Genomic DNA, 21,395 nt, shown 5'->3' on the forward strand with positions numbered 1-21,395 from the left:
TTATAGTTATATGTTTGAATATTGCGTGTAAGCTTGATCACTCACGCAGTTATTATGAAAGTGTTATCTAAACTTTCAATTTCCTTCAATACTGATTTTGACAGTGTCCAAAGGCGCTAGCACTAGCTTTATGCTGATTAAAAATATATTTAGAATGAAATTTTTGATGTTACCATAAGGAGACAGGTTTTGACACTACACCTGTATTTTTTCTAATTAACTACATGTCAAGGTGCCAGCAGGTTCCTGTTGCAAGCATTTGAGTTTGTATGTGTAAAAAAGTAATTCTGAGCCAGAAGATATTTATACATCATACCAAATAATAATTAGTAATTAATGCATGTACTGTTTAAGTACTCTATATGGCTATATGCATTCAAAGAAGTAGAACTTTTTTGTTGGGTAATAATCTACTACCTTCTTCAATTTAGGTTACTTTAGACTGTGGGTTTTCGGTTACTGGTAAAGTTATTGTTTTATCCCAGCATTTGGGTATTTCTCTGTAGATGAATTCATGTTGAGTTCTTTTTTGAATCATCATGCCACGCAAGAGTGAGGTAATGCAAATGGATATTCAAAGGGAATTCTGCTCAGCAATGCAAGAACTGAGAGAGATTTGGGATGAAATTGGAATCCCAGATGATCAAGTTGGTGTTTGTTCTTGATTATATCCAAAGTTTGTTTAGTTATCAGTAAATATAGCCAATAGATCTCTTACCAATGAAATCTGAGTTGAGCAGAATTTTTATTATAATAAATAAATATTATTTAGCTGATGTTTGTGTTTCTGTTTTGAACAACTGGTTTTCTCTCATGAATGAAGGTTGCGGCAGTTGTCAGAACATCTGAAATTAGAATTTTTTTATTTGTAGGCTTAGCTTTTAGTTCGATTTTTTACACAATTGATAGTTTGAAAATTTAGCCAAGCAATTTTCTAATATAATACACATTCCAGAGTTTGGTGCAAATTTTTTGCAAATAATGTACAAAATGCTATTGCTGGTGGAGTTGGTCGGAAAGATTAGTGCAATCACCCTAAGGTTAACATTGCTATGGGGCCTTTCTATGACCACAAATAACCTTGCCTGCGAGAGTGAGCGACTAGCGCACGTAATGGAAAGGAATTATAGAGAAAGAAAGAGAAACTAGCTAGGAACAGGGAACTCGGCGTGGTTGAAAATCTGTGCGTTCTCTAACAGAAGCATTGGAAATCGTGTCCACCATGTGAAAGGGAATGATGTTTTTTCGCTCAGCGTGACTTCGGTGATACTTTGCCACGCGAATATTACAGTGTAGTGATTTTAGTCTTTCTTTAAAGTGTTGTTAAGTGACTGAGTGTAACTGATTATTTAGTAGTCAAACATACTTCTTTAGTAAAACAGAAAATATTGATGTCAAAATTTTCAGCATTACAAACTCTAATATTTTTACATAATTATCAATAGGGGCTGATCAAGAAACTTTTTAAAATGTTTTTTTCATTTGTTTCATGCTTTGAAAATGGGGATTTCCCAGGTAAAGGGAATTCTGCCAAGTTTATTTTGCTGCTGGTTTACTTGCTTTTATTTCCCCATAGTGTATTGAGTAGTGGGCTTACTTGCAAAAAAAGCTCTGAGCCAAGCTCACTCCACTGCTTGCTTTCCGTGTTAAGTTACCTAAAGTATAAGACCACATGCAAATCTACAAGGGCTGTTGGTTTCTTTGAGTATGGTGCTCATTTAAGATTGATACTTTTCCAAAAATTGGAATGCGTTCATTAACGATGCATGGATCCAAAAAGTAATTGTTACACCACAACTCACAAACTGCTTTAGTGCACACAGAGGCATTTAAGTGCTTGACTATATTTGTGTTGCTCCCATAACCTTGATACAACATGTTTAACAGAACTCGGAAATCAGATAACGTAAGGGAAAGAAAATCTAATTTGCAGAAAACAAAGCACAAGGAATAAGAAGTTCACATAATTGTGTATAATATAGAGATTTGAGAAATTTCTCTCAAGTTTCTCATGGCGCGCTGAAGTTATTTTAAATGCCAGAGTGGTGTTGCAACATCTCAACACCTCGACTGCATCTGCCCCCGCTTATCAAACAGCTTATGTTTCTAAAGCATGTGAAGCAAGCGATATCTTACACCATCAACACATAACACATAATTTGAAAGTTAAACAACTGTTCATGCAAAACTTTCACTGCTGAGTGGCTGTTTATTCCTGCCTTGTTTCTGTGTATAACTGGATAATGCTGGAGACTGGGAGCACCCTTTCTGGAGCGATCCAAATTACCCAATCTTAAAGTGATCTGATATCAGATGCCAATATGCGTCAAAATGCATAATGCAAATGCAAAATGCATTGATACCTAGTATATACGGTAGATTAATTGTTTATTACGTTTGATAATTATCAAAGGATGGTGTTCAAACACTTAAACACCTTGGCTAGAGAGCTGCCACTGACCCCAAGTATTTCGACTTTTGATAATAGTATATCACAGCAGAGTTGGGTTCTGCGTATAAGTCTACTAGCACTGCTGTTTTCTGGTTTGTATTTACATTTTGAAAAGTAGGCTTATATGCCATTATATATATACAGTATTCTTTACTGCATTGGTCATTTATTGGTTTTACTTTAAACCATTGATTAAACGATTTAGCTATTTATCCAAAACTTTTCATCTGCATCTATCAACACTTACACTTATGTCAAATTAAAGACTTCTAAAATGTGTTTTAGAACCACCATCTCTGTTTATGTATCAGCTAAATTTATTAATGTAAGTATTGTTTACAGATTGATACTCGTGGTGGTACAGTTCTAATGCACATCAGGAATCTGCTAACAGAAATGGTGTCAGAAGAAAAAAACTTGAAATCTACAATGCTTGTTAAAATAGATCGATTTCAGGCAGAGGTGGCAGACTTGTCTACTAAACTTAACTTACCGCCATATGAAATGCCTTTCGGAATGACTATTATGGAAAGAGAAAAAGACTTAAGGTACGTATTACTATAGCATTACAGTGGAACCTCAGCTGACGATCACCTCTGTTTTGGTACCGCAAACACATTATCATATGTTTAAAATGACCCTCAATTACTAAATAATGCATGTTGTTATGTAAGGCAGTTGTCTGCCAACTATTCAACAATTAAAATTGTTAACAGAATCAGGGCAAGGCACTAAGCACGTGCTGGTGCCCGTGTGTTAGCATTTCAAGCTCTGCACCTAAAGAACTTAATTTTTGACTGTTAAGTAGATTAATTATACCATCAGTAGCAACACCACCTCAATGATAGGGCCAATATTTGTGTGTGCCAAACTTAGTCGTGTTACCTAGGTTCCACTATAAATATTTAACAAATGATAATTAAGGATTGCTCCATGAAATTCTGACAAAAATAAAAAAACTTAAACTTCAATTTACCCTCAAACTCACAACATGGCAATCAATTGGAACATTAACTTCAACCAAAAACGGTTTTTTTTTTAATTGGTATATATAGTTGATTTTGGGGTCTGAATGAAGTGTAAGCTCAATGTTAAACCATGCAAAGCAAGATTTTTCAACTTACAAGTACTCATAACCGAGCCCGGTCACCTAGCTGAGTTTTTGTATCCACCAATAAACAGGATAAAATAGCTTAATGCTGTATTTTCAGCAAATTCTTTTAACTGGAGTTCTCATGCTAAATGTTTAAACATTCAAGCAACTTTTTTACTTACATTTTCCAAAAAAAAAGTATTCAACATCCTTGAAATGAGGGGCAAGTCCGAAAACAAGTTGACCTTAAATCAAAGGCTAGTTATTAGTAAATATATTGGTGAAAGGATTTGTGTTAATATGTAATGTTTAAACAGTTATTGCCTTAAAAATGTGGTAGAAATATACAAACTCGTCGCTTAATTATGACGAAGATGGCGGTCATTATAACAGCACAATAAAAGAAACAATAGGAATGATTTAGGTGTTTCGATGAAGTATAAATAGAATTTTTCCTGTGACAGAGATGTAAAGAGTAATAGGTATAACTATAGCGTAGTTTAGTGTAAAAAAGAACATTTTGCATTAAATAAGTTTAAACTAGCTTATCGTTGATGTATTTGTTCTGGTTAATGTAAACTGAGTTACTATTTCGCCTTATGTAGACCACGCTGCCTGTTTTTAAAGATAGGCGGATTGGTTGGGCGAATCAGTACGCAAAAAGTTATTTTAGCTAGTTTAGGTTTTATTGAAGTTAGAGTTAGCTTAGAAGATAGATTTGGATTAAGTTTGCTATATTAAATAAGAAAATTTAACATCATGTCCTAGTTTGAGATTGAACTGCTTTTGCTTAAAAGAATATTAATTTAATTGCATTACGAAAAAAATATATCAGTGGAAATGGACTAAGAAAAGCGCAGGGTTATTCATCTTGGTTGTTCATCTGAGATGGTGACCAAAAATGGTAACTCAAATGACTAAAAATTTGGTTGCGTTGACATGGAATGACCATTCTGCCAAATCTTAAAAAATTGCTTTGGTTGTATCTATGGATGCCATGCATTACATGTGGAGCAGAACAAAGTTTCAACATACTTAATTGAGGTCAACCATGGGTCAAAGTTGTTTAAATCATGCATCTCTTCTCAACTTGCCCAAAGAGAAAATCATCGATCTAACCTCCATCATCAATGAATGCAATTTGTCAAAACACATTTGCGAGGCTTAAAAGTTGCTTCACCTAGTTTTTGGTTAACTAAAACATGTGTATATCTTGTTCTTGGAAAGATCACGTTCAACTGTTGACCTTTACTTATATGAACTAGCGCTATCGCTCTGGAGAAATGCATCATGGAATTTTTCGGGTGCGTAAGTCAGATTCAAAATTCGTTTCAAGCTAATATTGTGCCTGAATGATACTAAAGATAAATTTAAAGTATGTTAGGAAGTAAGCTGCTATTATTTCACCAGAAAAAATTGTTCGTTCAAAGCTTTTTTTCATAGTTTCTTGTTAGCCGTGCCTAAATATTATAACACAGCTATCTAAATTTAACTCCAATAAAACATTAAATAGCTAAAATCAACTTTTTGCTTGCCGATTCTCGCAACCCAGTGGTTATCTGGGTTAGGGGAATCCCAGGTAGTCCCCCTCCTTATGAACCTTATGCCACCCCTTGTGCATCTCCTAGTTTAAGGAACAATGTCCTAACTTTAATACTGTGCGACCTACTTCCAGTGAAATAGTTACTCTCTAGGAAATATCACCTCTAGACAACCGGTTATTATTTTAGAAAACAAGGACTGAATGTATATGCCGTTTTACATGACCTCAATCATACTATAGCATGCATTAAGCGTGTTATTTACGCCTCCATTTTCTTTTTACGCATCACTGATCATTATAATCAATGAAGCGTAATTTCATGCATGTCCTATAACTATTCGCGGAATCAATCTTGTGATCTGTTACAGTTACACGATAATAAGCGCTGGGTAAATGCTGGTAATTGATGAAAGGTTAGGATTAACAGTTAAAAACCAATTCCATTTTTGTTATTCTTAAAAATATAAGTTGCCCAATAAATTTTCATATAGAGTATAGTATGATATGATCTAAGCCTTCTCAAAGGAACTGAGTACAAATTTACATACAATGACTTTTTGTCATTTGCCATCCCTCCCCCAGAGATTTCTAGGCGCCTATGAAGGCACCATATGATGGTGTGGTTCAAACATCTTTTTAAGTGGTTCCTTCCAATTTTTTCACTTAAAACATTATATATTGTCTTCGTCTGAGCATGACATTCTTTGGTCGTAATCAACTACATACTACAGCATTAACAAACATAGTTTAATTTAATTTTAAGATTCTGTTACTGTAAAAAAAAAATTTCCGCCAATATGTTTCTACTATCTATGTATGCTACATTCATTGCATATACATTTCTCATAATATATAATCCATTCATGGGAACCTAGAGACAGGCTGTGATTTTTTCAAAATACTTTATTCCTATTTGTGTACTAGAGGGCCCCAAAATCGTGCTCTCAACCTTTAATCGTTATATATATCACCACAGCGTAGTGAACAATTTGCAAATTTTAAGCCCTCAACGCTTAGCTGCTTATTTTCGTTTTTATTTGCTGTAAAGGCTAGCTCCCTTTTTCGCTCCCCACAGTCAATAGCAAAATTAAATGACACAATATATTACAGCATTGTACAAACCCATGAAAATAGGCAGAAGAAGCATTGGCTAGGCTATGCTTAACTCTGTTTTGATTACTGAAATGGCAAATTGTCTAACAGACTGACCTCTTGTAGCATAGCACATATGCTTGACACAGGCCACACGTTGGAAGTAAGATCCTGACTTGGAGTTGCATGGCTGTTGGGGTTCCATTTATGCTTTCTACGCACCATCCAGAAGGCGAACACGAGACTGCCTTATTCAGCATGGTGGAAAGTTATACCAACCTGGTTGGCGTGAATTGTGGTGAATTGTCCAGGTCAAATCATAAGGATTGCTTAACAAAATAAAATGTTTGGCAAGAAACATAAATAAGCGAGTAAAGTGCCTGTATTACACCAACAAGGTGATTCACTGTCAAGGTGATTCACTGATTCACTGTCTGTTACCAAAGCTATGGCCAAGCCTTATGTTCACCAAGACCACTGGAGTAACTGCGTTACTGTCTTGTCCATAGGCATTACAATTAAACTGTAACAACACCAGATTTTGAACTCGCTCTTCGTCATAAAATGATTCATTTTTTGATGATATTAGGTTTTAATTATGATCTCGTCTGGTTATACTCATATCTAAACCTGAACATTTTCTTTGAGTTTTACTAGTTTTGGCCGTTCCTAAAGTTCAGATACCATTTTTGGGTTTATCAGAATGTTTAATTTTTTGGGCCTTGGATTTGATTCAGGTTTTAACAAATCCAAGTCATTTTATGTTGTTTATTTTTGATTCAGTATTTTGATAATTCTATTTTAGAATAAACGTAAAAGTAGCATTTCACTCTTGAAAGCAATTTTTTTGTAGACTGTGTGTTAATCGTTTGAACAAGCTGAAACGAGAGAGGTTATGTTTGCTTACTTCTCTTAAGTCCGTTGAACAAGAGTTGTGTGATCAGTTATGTGCAACGCCATGCTATATTGCAACAGGTTCTATTCCAAGTGAAGAGCAACTGGAACAGCTTAAGGTATATAATGTTATAGTGTAGGCTTACGTAACCGTTTTTTTAAATTCTTTTAATCATGTGTTATGTTCTAGCGAGTATTGGCATCATCACACACAGAGTGCTCTGTTATGCTCTATAGCAGGGGTCGGCAACCTTTCTTCAGGCGCGGGCCAAAACCAAACTGTGCAGGTGTCAGCGGGCCGTACAAATTTTCCATTTGCACTTCCGTTTCCTTCACATTTCATAATGTTGTTAAAATTGGCGAATCAGGGCGTTCTTATCAGATTATCTCCAAATTTAGCTAGGCCTATATGGATTAATCCTAAGAAAAATAACAACAATTCATAACGAAAGCACCAAGTACTTTTATTGACAGCACAACATTAATGTGATATTTGATGTTGTTTCGTGCTAGAAAGTTTCGGAAGGTCAGGTGGTAGGTTGGATGAGGCGAGAACCATAACATCTTGCAAGTGGTCATCAGTAAGTTGTGTTCTCAACTTGCTCTTGGCGAGCTTCATTGACGAAAATAGTTGTTCGACTGTATTTGTTATTGTTCTAATTTAATATTGGATTAAATTAGTTGTTTTGAAAATAGTGGTACGTGTTGACAATCCGTGGTGGCTAAGTGGTACGAGAACATAAAAAGGTTGGGAACCCCTGCCCTACGTTATCTGAAGAAAGCACATACCGTTACCGTATTTTACGGACCATAAGAATATATGGCGAAGGTTAACGCTGGTGCGTTGTTCGGTTGCTGACTCAGAAGGCTGCTGCTTCAGTTGTATGCTAGCTTCGCTCATATATTGAAAAGAAAAAGACACGACCTTCTTAGTTCAAGGCTTTAATCGAACTCACGTCTTGTGCGCAAGCAGTGCAGAAAGGAATGGGGTGGAAAAAAACGGACGCGCAACGAAACAATTACCACGTGCGGGGGAGTATTCTGAGTGCGCCATATAATGAGCATTTTTGTTTAATGAGCTTTATACGGTAACCCATACTCCTTAAAATACGTTGCGCTCTATAGCCCGGTGCGCCTTATGTATGAACAAAAAACTAATCAAAGCAATTTATTGACAGTGCGCCTTATGGTCCGTAAAATACGGTAATAACTACAATTTGCAAAAATGCTGCGGGCCGAATGATTTTGCTTGGCGGGCCGTACGTTGCCGACCCCTGCTCTATAGCTATATAAAATATAAAAAATGTGGTGGAAAACTATACTGGGAAGCCCTGTTTGAGTATAAAAGAAGTTAGTGAACAGCGTAGTGATGTGAAAATGTGATTGCACGTATATATGCCGAAGAGAAGCAAGTTCCACTTCTTGAGTTAAATACATTAATAAAATTTGACATGTAACTATGGGTTACAGCACATGTTTATATATATATATATATATATTATACTGTCAGTATAACGTTTAGAAAACATTTACCATATTTATTAACAGATAAACAAGAACCATTGTTTAGCAAACAAATGTATGAGAAGCATCGCATCGTTTTTGGGAAATCCTTGAAAACTTTCAATTTTTGGCACTTTTTGACAGTTAATATCTCTTATCTTTTGCCACCTTGCCACTTTATGATGATTAGATCTGTTCACATGATAAGGAAATATAGTCCAATGTTGAAGGGTGTTTGGCTTACGCCAAAAATTTCATGTTTTCTTGCATAACTTCCTGTTTTATCAAGATAATTTCTTCAAACTTCATGGAAGTAATTATCGTAGTCATAGAAGGTATTGAGAAATATTGAAAATTGTTTAATGATATGACTAATCACCTCTACATTCCCAATTTTTATTTTAACGTTACTCAAAGTATTTACGATACAATAATGAAACTTTGTTCAATTGTTAATCTATTTACTCCCCATCCAAGAAAGGACAGATACTTACATTAGATCACGTCATCTGATAATAACAGCTCAAACTCTGGGTTAAACGTAAATTTTCGGATTTGGAATGTAATTTTAAGCAAAGCTACTTCTAGCAGATGCACATCCTTTAAAGATGTAAAATTTAACGCACTTACTTTTGAATTTTTATTAAGTTCCAAGGGAATTCCTCCCCCTGTAATTGTTTTTGTCAATTTTCTTGAAACTTTATGGGTTTGTGGCATGTTTAAATTTTTAACCGGAAGTTGTTTTTTTTTGACAAAAATCACCACAAAATTTTAAGGCCATATTTAATAATTTTATTGCATAGATTCACTAGCCTTAGCATAAGTAACATATCCAGTTTTTTAAGATCAATGACATAACTACTTTAACCGGAAATTGCCAAAAACCTACACCCAGGGATACCGTGCTTATTTCCAAGTACAATGTCTTAGAAAATAGTAATGTGCATATTTCTAAGAAACTTGCTTGTTTTTACTTGCGTGCTTATTTTTAGGGCAGAAGTTCCTACTTTTGGCATTTCAACCCCTTCAGTATGCCATTTCTTACCAAAGAGATATCAAAATTAAAAACATGCAAATAGTGTTTCGTTTTTTTTTTTTTTTTTTTTGCCTTCTGTTGTGCACTGTTTAAGGTAGTATTCATCTTTCGTTTCCTAGTCGTCCTTGCTTTTGAGTCCAGACCGATGGCAACCCTGCCTATACCTATGGAGAGGTATTCCATCCAAAACACTTAAACTAGCCTAGCATACCATTTTACAAATCCCAGTCATCAAGCGTATTGTTTTATACATTGTGACGTCATAATGACTGCTGTCTTTGTCATTTGCAATACAACTTGGTAATAAAGTACTTAACCACTACATATTATTTAAAAAAACAATTACCTGTATATTCACTGACGACTAGTATGTGATTTAGGGCCAGCTTGTTTTTGAACTTGCCCCTCACTTAAAAGGTAAGAAAAATACAAAAAACTTTCAAATTGTGATCTTATTTCTATGGATGAATACCGAAACATTGCACTTTTCACTGCTTTTCTAGCTGTTTTGAAAATTTTCTAATGCGACTTCAATGAAATAATGTTATCACATCTTCGGATGGTTAAATTGATACCGTTTTCTTGCTCTCACTTCTACGGCAAAATGGATTCTCAAAAATACTATGACGTAAGAGTACAACATTCTTGATTTCACAGAATCCGCTTTCAAATTTACTCATCTTCTAAGATTTAAACCTAATTACATATTTACCTATCTCGTAATACAGGAAGTTTATCTATATTTATGCTTACCATTTTGTACGGTTATAACAACTTTTTAAGCTTTAAGTGTTTGTTTTGAAAATTAGAAAATAATAACAAGGCAACTCGCATTGACGTCACATGCGCACTTGACCGGAACTCCATTTACTTTTCGTATAGCAACGTCTTACATGTCCCTTTCATCACAATCGCCGTCTTCGCGTTTCAGAATTCAGTAAATTTCTATAACAGCTTTTTAAGCTTTTAATGATGACTGTTTTGAAATTTCTGTGACTTCGGCTCGTTGCCTTGGAGTTGGCTGGGAAGATTTATCACCTCTACACCATCCGCATTAATATTTCATTTAATATTTATTGAAGTTGGCTAGCCAGTTTTTAATTTTTTATTCTCCTACATTTTTGCAAGCATAAGCTTGCTTCATAAGGTGTGTACTAAGACATCTCTGTAATAGAATTAAACAAAACAGCACTTGCAAAAACTAGAAACTGATTGTGTGGGTTTTTGTTATTTGAATTATCTTTTAGCATACAAGCCATAGAACAAAAGTTTTAGATATATGCGTATATGTATATGCAAGCTGCGATTTTGCTTAAAACAGAATTGGTGAAGTTTTAGTTGTCCTAAAGCTAGCAATTAATTTATTTTGTTTCAATTTTAGGATCATATTGAAACTTTAAAAACCGAAAAGCAAAGAAGAAAAGAAATGTTTTCGACCAAAAAGGCAGAGATTATCAGCATGTACAGTGAACTAGATCTAAATCCTCAAACATCGTTTGCTCAGGTGACTTGTTTTTTTGTTATGTTTTAAGCCGTCGGAGCTACGTTTAAAAGTTTTGTGCTGCTATATATTACAGTCATTTCCAAAAGGTTAAGGCCATCTGCTCAAGTAATTATTTTTTTATGGTTGGAAACCTTTTGACTCCTGACTCATTGTTATTGTTTGTTGCAATGCAAATTTATCTTGTTTTACTTCGTATTATGTGAGCAAATGTTTTTAATCTTCTTTTTTCAGTTTCTGCTTTTTCTGCAGAGAAAATGGGCAATACATTTTCAATGATAGAAATAAAACCAGTAGTCCTTCCGCATAAAAAAGTATTCAGAGCTTGAGCTAGATACTAAGATAAAGTTTTTAGTTTTGTTGTTACCCAAGTTTTATCGTTACCCGGGAACTGTTATAACGGGTAATAAATTACCTTTTCACTCATTATAACTGACTGTGCCACGTTACGTGAAGCTCATGGTTTGCTCAGACGCAAAGAGGGAAAAAAGGTATGACATAGGCTACCAGCTTGGAAATAGGCAATCGTTGCACAGACAACTAAACCTATTATACAGTAAAACATTAACTGTATTCCGCCAACGCATTGTTTAAAAACAAAGCATTTGCTATGAAATTTGGAGTTTGTGTATGCAAACAAAAGACATGTTTGTTGAATGAATTCATCAGCCAAAACAGTAGAAAGCATTTTTATTTTTATTCATTTTACGTTCAAATCGCAACTTCTAACCTTATGCTCAGAAGACTTGTCGTAAGTGTGTTATCAAGGAAACATAATTTTGTGGAAACAAGAAGTATAGAAAGACATATGCTGAGTGTTCAGAAAATTTATAGTTTATAAACGAATGCAAATAACAGATTTTAATTACTCAGACTGTCACTAAATTTCTTGGGTAAACAGCCAGCTCATTCATTCATTCGAATTACTGCAGTACCCAACAATTTTGCATCGTAGAAACACAAAAAGGAGTTTTGTTACGAAAACGGTTAGCCCGGGTAATTTACAAGAACCTTTTTTAAGCTACTGCTTGTAGGGAAATTTGGCATACAACTTTACAGATGATTTGAGGAAAGCACGTCAAACTACTGATATGGTACAGATGTAGCTGTCCCAGAAAATGTCATAATCTTGAATAACGGTGGAGCAATTAAATTATTGAAGAGGCAATGCCATGAAATCCAGTTAGTTAAGCTCATGTTATTATGTCCATTAACTTTTTGCTGCTATACGATGTTTAATATTAGACTTCCACTATGTAGATTTCATGCCAATCTAAGCAAATTTAGGTTGTTTTTTTCGTATCAGTTCATTGCCAGAGTGGGTGAAATTACTTACATAGATGCTGCACTTGATGAACGCATGATCAGTGTGTAACATGACGCTGCTCTTATTACGTGGTATTGGTATTTTTGGTGTCTATCTAGCAGGACTGTAAAATCCGCTTGTAGTTAGCGACGGCTGAGGCACTAAGCAAATCATACAGGACCCAAGTGTTTCACCTTGAACATTTACGCTTCCTTGAATTCAACTGCTTCTCCTATCTTCCCTGCTACAAAGAGTCAATCAGTTAAAAAAGGGGATTGATCTATTTGCTACTCAAGTGGCAATGAGAGAGGGGCGAAATGAAAGACAAGTCAACGCTCAACTCAACAGGCAACGCTCGTGCAGGCAGACAAACAAAGAAATTTTTTAAGATAGTGGCTACTCCAGTCATAACATTAGCAAGATTAAACTCAGAATAGTGGCAAACAACAAAACTGGCCAATCATAATATCATATGTTACGTCATAATTGGGGCAATAGCCACAAGATAAGGCTAAGCTGAGAAGGTGTGAAATAAATAGAGGGGTGCCTTTGTGTTCGTTTCGCTGGCTTTGTATGATGATGACCGAGGCTGTCCAGGTCATGGAATTGCAAAACCTGCAGGTCTAATTCCTGTTTGAAATCCAAAACGAATGATGTTAGAATATAAAGCTTGCCAACTTTCTGTTATATATTGCAATCAGAAAGTGGTTGGTTTAGCTGTTAAAAATAAGGGAAAAAATCCTGGCACTCAACATTAAAACGCAGGTTCACAGCCATTTTCCTACTTCTTACTACTTGGTCGTGGAGTTCAATTATGAGGAACTAATAAAATTATTCTCGCCATAAATACTGTTTGCTCTGACCTTCAAAGTTTTGTGAGGAGGCATTTTTTGCTTATTGTGTGCTTGTAATTTTGTGTGGGGTGTCAGAATGAGATTACAACAGGAAGAAAGGTGAGGTCATAAAAAGAATAGTACTGGTATCCGGTTTTGAAAGTTTTTATTCCTATGTTTTCATTTTTATTTATCTACATTTATGTCATGGTGAAATTTTTGATAAAAATACTGTATTGCCACATTATAGGCTTACTTTAATCATGTATGTTTGGTTTGCATATTGTAGTACCATTCTAATGCCTCACTACTGTCTCTTAAGGAATTGATTACAGAAGAAATGGATTCTTATTGTCTTTCTCGTGGTAAACTGGATGAATTAGAAGACCTTAGAAAGGGTCTCACGGATCAAAAGTGTAAAGCCCTGCTCTTGGTTGAGTCATTGTGGTCAAAGATCAATAGCCTTTGGAATTGTTTGGAAATTCCACTATCAGAAAGAGAAGCAGTTAAAAAGAATTGCAGTGGCATTAAGCCTGCACACATTGAGCACTTAAAAAAGGTGGAAAGTATTTTTAAGTATAATAAGAAATATAAATAGAGTTATAAAACTTAAGCTTTATGACCCATTAATCAACTTAGCTAGCAAAACTTCGTGGTAAATTGGCATATTTTCATTTAATAGTAATTGCAACATGCTCCTTAAAAAGGTAAAGGTGAGTCTTATATCATCGGGGGTCACTATATTGGACAAACATAGTCTTTCAATTGTGTAAATAATAACTTACGTTCTGCAGGTTCTTGAAGTGCTTGAAGTTGAAAAGGTGGCAAATCTGCAAAAATTAACAGAACGGGCACGTTTAGAGATATCTAAACTCTGGGAAAAATGTTTCTACAGTGCTAAACAGAGACACAATTTTAGTTTTGCATTTGATGAAAATTACACTGAAGACTTACTGAAAAAACATGAACAAGAACTTGTGAAAATGCATGTAAGTTTTTGATAACTACTGTAAATAAGTTAAGGCAGTTGATGTATTCTGTAAATGTTTGTTCTAGACTTACTATGAACAGCACCAAGACATGTTTGCAAATGTCCTCAAGTGGCAGCAACTATTTCAAAGGATGCTTGAACTAGAAGCTCGCGCTCATGACATAAATCGATATTCCAATCGAGGTGGAAACTTGCTTCAGGAAGAACGAGAACGGAAAAAAATTCACAAACAACTACCAAGGATTGAAGAGGAATTGTTTAATTCCATTGAAATGTATTGAATATTATTATATTTAACTTGTTTTAACACTACTTTGTCCCTCTAACTAAGCTTCAACATGCACACTTGACCTCCCAACGGAATCCATACATTTATACAATCTGCTAGTCGGGGACTTGTGAATATATCCACACCCGCCTGAGCAGAGACTGTAGGATTGAAGCCAGAGTATAAGACTCTCTACCGATCCGCTAGCTGAACTCTTTCGGAGCCACGTTATTTTGTTGAAGAAATCCTTACAATATCTAAGCAATACCGTTTGGCTTCAACTAGTTCCTGCTCCTTTCCTGTCGGGGAAAGGACACTCCAATTTCCAACTGTTAGCCTTTGACAGATTTGTGAGCGTAGGATCTCCAGGAGTACAAGTATTCTCCGCTGTTCCCTGTCTGCTCCCAAAACACGTAGCAGACTCATTGGTGGGTTTTCGTTTTTGGGCAGCTTGTTGAGGAGAATGTTGCTTACTTTTCAAACGAGACTGTGTTCCTTGTTAACCTGCACAATGAATGATGCGCTATGACTGACATTCTTGTGAGAATACATGTTTTATGTTTTGGACAACTTTTTGTCGGACCTCTTACTTTCGCCCTGACCTGGTATGGGTATCCCTTCGGAAACAAAGATTATTCCAGAATAGCTTGAAAGTTCATCAAGGCACCTAAGCTCCTCTGCCACAACAAGGCAGTAGTCCACATAGGAGATATCGTGCTTGAGTAGTTTAAAATGTTCTACTTCATACTTGCGTAGTTTTGAGCAGCAAAACTTTCACTTGTAGTGGAGTACCAGTAGATGATGTTTCAGCAGATAACAATACTTTTAATAAGTAGCTTAAAATGTTGTTACTTTGACCATCACTGGAGACAGTTGGCCCGTTGTATGTAAAGTATACAGTATTCATATTATGATTTTTTGTTAATGGCTATGTTGACACTTATTCATTTTAAACATTTTCAGAACAGTATTACAATTCGCAGTGGTGATTGATTGCTTGTAGCTTAATTGTAATGGTGGCTGCGTGGTTTTTGTAAAACAATAATTTTTTTTTGATTTTTATGAATGTTTGTGATCTGTCTTTTGCACATGCCAAAATTTAAGCAGCTAAAAAGGTGGTATGCCTCCGGTAAAGGTTATTCCAGGACAAAACATATGTGACGTTGCTCATTTGAAATTTTACTTGACATTTCTAGATTAATAAAGATCAACAGATGCTAAAATTGGTATTAAGGATTAATTGACATTTATTTTTAAAAACATACTTTTTAAAATTTTGAAACGATCAAGTGAAAAGTATCGAGTACCTCGATCGACTGAAATATCTTGAAAAAAGTAATTCGGTTCTGAAAAAGTATCGTGGTACAGTAATTCGGTACTATAGTACCGCGATACTGCCCACCTGTGCTGCTGAGTATGACATTGATATCCTCATGCGACTATGTGATTTGGGGGTATGCTCAATAAATTGATTAGATATTTGCCGCATCTGAAAGGCGTGGTTTTAATCGAAAGAACTGCATTTTTCTATTGTTTTCGTAGTTTTGTTTATTACAAGTTACAATACTTATGTCCCTATTTCAAACATTTCAACACTGATTTATTTATTAGTATTGATATTATTACTGATTATTGTGAATAAGAATATTTCTTACTGAAATTCTTATATTTTAAAAACATCCAGATGGGAAGAACAGCAAGGAACTCCATTTTTGGTTGAGGGTATACGATTTTCTGATTATGTCCATTCACAGTGGGAAGCTTGTGAAAAAAGAAAAGAAACAGAGAAGCAAATTCGCCATGAAAAGAAACAGCAGGTTAGTTGAAAAATTTTTCAGGAGCCATTTTACAAGAGAAATTTAAGTAGATGATTTGTGAGATGGTAAATGCAAAATAATTAAGCTCTTGAAAAATGAATTCACAGTATCAGATAGCATTAATACCTCAAGAAACTGGTCAAAAGGTTTTAGTAATTAGGTGTATACAGTAGAAGCTGCATACACGAATAATAATTCCACCGTCTATTAGATCTAACTTGTCTTGGGAGGACGAAGTTTCCGTTTTGAAATGTACATTATAAAATCCCTTGAGGGGTTGTTGAATTGAGATCAAATTTACTGCTTTTGAACGTATTACTATTAGATGATAAAGACATGGGTATGAATAATGCTGTAAAAACCAAAATTAATGATCACTTTTAAAGACGTTTCTAGAGTCATATCAGGGGTTCAGCAGAGGTTTTCTGACTAGCGATAAAAGCGAATGCTTTTGTTATTTTTTTTACTTATTTTACTTATTATTTTGTTATTTTGTCTTTGCTCCCTTTTCATCCATTGCATTTTTTCTTTGAGACCTCTGATTAGCTGTAATATTTGCAAGGTTGAGTGCTGTGAAAGCTACAGACAGCGGCTGATCACAGCAGGTTCCTTTTCGGGATGGCCAAAGTAGAATCCTAATGGATTCTTGAATAGAGAGCAAATCTTGAATTTCGAATCTTAAACGTTTCATATCTAGTGATTTGCAACAATGTTAACAAAATGCAATTTGATTCAACTAAAGCAATCCTAAGTCTTGAACCTCCAGTGCTCAGCAGCAGATTTTTTAACTTTGTTGTTTAAAAACCCAAAAACTACAGTAGTAGACCTATAAGCCCACTTACGCAAACCCAAAATGCAGCAGAATGCTTATACACCATACCTATTTCTACCATGCAAAATTGTTAGATACTGCAGTACTTCGAATGAATGATTTGGCAATTTGGCCAAATTTAGTGACAGTCTGAGTAATTAAAATCTGTTTTTCTAAACATTAACTTTATTTTCATTTGTTTAAAAACTATAAATGTCTAACACACAGCAGCATATGTTTTTCTACACTTCTTGTTTCCATAAAATTATGTTTCCTTGATAACACACTTACAACACATCTTCTGAACATAAGGTTAGAAGTTTTGACTTGAACGTAGAATGAATAAAAATAAAAATGCCTTCTACTGTTTTGGCTGATGAATTCATTCAACGAACATGTCTTTTGTTTGCATGCACATACTCGAAGTTTTATAACAAATGCTTTGTTTTCAAACAATGTTTCGGCGGAATACAGTTAATGTTTTACCGCATAATAGGTTTAGTTGTCTGTGCAACGATTGCCTATTTCCAAGCTGGTAGCTTTGACACATCTTTTTCCCACAAATCAATAATACCTGTGTATTCGGAATTCTACTTTGGTTATCCCTAGTTCCTTTGTCATTCTGCTATCTTGTCATGTTTCATTTGTACTGTGTACCAAAATTAATTTACTAAAAATATATAAACATAAAAAAGCCATTTTGTGTAAAGTTGGCTGAAAAGTTCTAATTTTTTATTTTTCAGGAGTCACCAAATACTACAAAGTATAATATGCAATGTCTTTACCCTTTATAATTAAAACCTGATTGTATTCATGCTGAAATGCAATGAAATCACTTTTTATTTAAAATCTAAGTACCCATTAATTTTGACCAAAAAGGGAGATTTTCTTCATTTTTAAAGAGGAAACTGTTTCGCAATACTGGAATTTCAATTTGTTTGTACATTTTTGGAGTTTAAAGCAATTTTTTGTAATTTTTCAGAAAAATAGACTTTTTAACTCAAAATGGGGGAATGAAGAAAAAGTCCAAAATTCCCATGCATTTTTATGGTCAGTAAGAGTCACTATAATATATGGCTCGGGTTCCAAATAGCGACTGTCAGAACAGCGACTATCAATAGAGCGACCACACGACAGCGATTCATTTAAAACAGCGACTGTCAATAGAGCGACTACACGACAGCGATTCATTTAAAACAGCGACTGCCACAACAGCGACCTCACTTCTTTTATTAAATCCAAGGCTTACGCGCACACGCACTTCCATCCCCCACACCTCTCTACACACGTATGCACGCAGAAACAGGCAAATACTGCGTAGTGAAAGATTGAAACCAAAAGGGACTTTAAAACAACATTTTATTTGGACTATCCATAGTCACATGAAGTCACATGATTTAAAAAGCAATAAAATAAAATAAAAATGCAATAAAAATCAAGACACGTTTATTTCTAAATTGCGAGCAAGGGCTCGAAGGAACTGCCGCAGATCATACTGGCCTCGATTTTGCTGTACAACAGTGATTCGTGTGTTCATTGTCACGTATCTTTTCATTCGCTGAGTCAGGTCTCTGCCTTGTAGTAGCAATGATAAACAACAAAAAAATTTGGAAAAATGGAAAGCCTAGTTAAGTCGCTATCATAACAGTCGCTGTTTTAATGCGGTCGGCATTTAGACAATCGCTGTTTGGAATGTCGCTCACTTGATTACGTCGCTATTATGAAGTCGCCATTATGACAGTCGCTGTTTTGACAGTCGCTATCCTGCCTGGATGCCTAATATATATATCTGATGAAAAACAAAATTAAAAATAAACGCTTTTTCACCCCACCCCACCCTACTGTGCATATGCATGCATTTTGAGTGAACGTGGTGGCACTCTCTCTTTCGCCTTCTGAATTGTAGTAATGAAATGAATGTAATGAAAGCTCTACCATTTCTTCAAGCTACGTTTTTTGACTTCAATCGGCGATGGCACAAATTTTATCTGAAAATATTTTTATTTTAAGGCTTTTATATTTTAAAAGATCCTTTTCTGTACTAAAGTCAACCCTTGACAGCTCTTTTCAGGATGTTTTCGTTGCATACATACTACCCTTTTGCTGTATATTGGTAAAGATTAGCCCTATGGTGCATATTATAATTTGGATAAGCTTAGTTCTGCTGTGCTCAGATAGAATCAGCCGTGACCGAAGTGTAGTCGACATTTGTAAATGTGTTTTGAATTGTTGTTACGATTATGGCTCGACTTGGCTCGCGTCGCGTTATGACAACTGTGACAGACAAATAGAGCTTCACATAAGAAAATCGAATATCTTTCTAGAAAAATATCAACCAGACTAATCTTAATACAGGCATGGCATTTTGAAAATCAATTTAACACAATCCTACTATAATGTAAGAATTGTTTTGGAAATTACGACATTGACCTAACTTGTCCCAGATTACAGTTTAAAATATATGGACTTCACCCACTTCACTCAAGCCTCAACTTGAATTTACTCAACTTAACTAAGGTCAGAAAAAATGACTTGGTTACAATCCTGGTGTTTTGGATGGCATTAAAGGGTTGCGATTTGCCCTTAAAACCGTGCTTTGTTGTATAAAAGCAAGTTTGTTAAAACCCTAAATTTGTTGCCGTAATTAAATACACTGCAATGTTAGTACTGAGCAGCTTCAATATTGTCTATGGATTGGTTTGCAATCTATAAATAGGTGTACCGATTTGGATGGAAAATATAAGTTTATTTCTACTGTTATGTTGGCTATTCTTTTGCTGTCAACTATGTTAAGCCCGGTACATATCAGCATTAAGTGTACAGCTTAGACTTGGACGTGTTTTTTCAGGAATTGCAATCAGAAATGGCATACGGGAGCACTCCTAAAACACCAACCAAGAGAAGGTTCATTGGCACCACTACTTTGATCAAGACGCCAACCAGTGCTGCCAAAAAAGCTAAACGAGCTCCTACAAATAGTACATTACGTAGCACCAGTGTCGCTTTTATGCATGGAAATTGGACTCCAAATGCAGCACGGGCTTCACCAGGTCTGAGTGCGCTTGAAAGTGATTTTGAGACAGTTTAAATCAGGGATGTCCAACCTTTTATTATAGTGGGCCGCATTGCCACTTGAAATAGTTCAATGGGCCGCAGAACCTATTAAATTTCAAGAAAAATGGGTACATAAAGTACATACTTTTGGAGTGAAAATGACTAGCGGGCCGCACAAAAATCTCAGGCGGGCCGCACAGTGGCCCGCGGGCCACAGGTTGGACATCCCTGGTTTAAATTATAATTAATCATTACATATTATATTATATATTCATTATATGTTCATTCATTTTGAACAAAGATCTCACTGGATTAGTTTTTTTACTATGTTGTATATACATTATACAGTGTTATTACATAAGCATTGCAGAATACAGTACACCAAACCATAATTTAAACACTATTATATTTGTAACAGGCAAGCCACCACTTTCTGGTAGATTGTGTACAGTTGGATCAGGCTTGAAGTTGCAGGGAGCAACAGTTCCAAGGAACGTTCTAAAAGAAACAAAAATGAACGTTCAAACTAAGACATCGGGGTCTGTCAAAAGTGCTCCTGTTAATCGGCAGTGCGATTTCGACAATACATTCATTAAACAACTAAGCACCACTGTAGTTTCTTCCAACACTGCTGGATCTGCTGACTCAGTTGTTTCCATGCCTCTTCCAGAGATGACTGGAACACCATACTGTGACTTTGCTGCTGAAATAAATTCCAACGCAAAAGAGAACAAAGTGCGTAGCAGTGCTATTGGTGACTATGCTCGTGTGTAGTTATTTTAGCTTCTTAAACTGCTGTTGTGGTACTTTCGATGTAAATTTTAATGAAATTTACTCACATTTTCACCTGTACAGAAATCGTATGTACGCGATGTTTTTTAGTGACTCACTGCGTCGTGTTTGCTTGAAAATTTACTGGCCAAAAATTTTAAACATAGTTTTAAGCGCTTGTGTAAATAAAATAAAATATTAGAGTATTGTTGTGGATTTCTAGACGTTCTTTATCTGCAGTTTAAAAAGAAATTAACATGGTTAAATTTTCACGGGATATGGAATCAAAATTACTGTACTTACTTAAAAATTATTAATTATTGTATCCATTGGACCAGAAAACTGTATGAGGGTGGTGGTGTAGGTTTTAGCAGTAAGAATTTCCTTGCGTTTGCAAAAAAAAGATCAGTAACATTAACCAAAGGAAAAC

General features: G+C 35.3%; 1 protein-coding gene across 1 annotated transcript; it reads left to right on the forward strand.

Annotated features, from left to right (window-relative positions):
• Positions 1-435: 435 nt before the first annotated feature.
• LOC143446006 (protein regulator of cytokinesis 1-like) lies at positions 436-21,168 on the forward strand. The gene is made up of 10 exons (XM_076945442.1): positions 436-647; positions 2,795-3,000; positions 7,034-7,193; positions 10,995-11,117; positions 13,576-13,812; positions 14,048-14,242; positions 14,310-14,518; positions 16,197-16,329; positions 19,989-20,190; positions 20,613-21,168. Exons 1-10 carry the CDS (start codon positions 540-542, stop codon positions 20,966-20,968), a joined length of 1,929 nt encoding a protein of 642 aa, XP_076801557.1. The 5' UTR covers positions 436-539; the 3' UTR covers positions 20,969-21,168.
• Positions 21,169-21,395: the final 227 nt, after the last annotated feature.

The sequence above is a fragment of the Clavelina lepadiformis genome, chromosome 2, assembly GCF_947623445.1.
Source record: "Clavelina lepadiformis chromosome 2, kaClaLepa1.1, whole genome shotgun sequence".
NCBI classification, from domain to species: Eukaryota; Metazoa; Chordata; class Ascidiacea; order Aplousobranchia; family Clavelinidae; genus Clavelina; species Clavelina lepadiformis.

What these genes read in the sequence shown, in the direction of transcription:
- LOC143446006 (XM_076945442.1), top strand. Translation starts at nt 540, where the DNA reads ATGCCACGCAAGAGTGAGGTAATGCAAATGGATATTCAAAGGGAATTC. An exon ending in GAAAGAGAAAAAGACTTAAG is followed by an intron (nt 3,001 to 7,033) that starts GTACGTATTACT and finishes ATTTTTTTGTAG; the next exon opens with ACTGTGTGTTAATCGTTTGA. An exon ending in AAGAACTTGTGAAAATGCAT is followed by an intron (nt 14,243 to 14,309) that starts GTAAGTTTTTGA and finishes TGTTTGTTCTAG; the next exon opens with ACTTACTATGAACAGCACCA.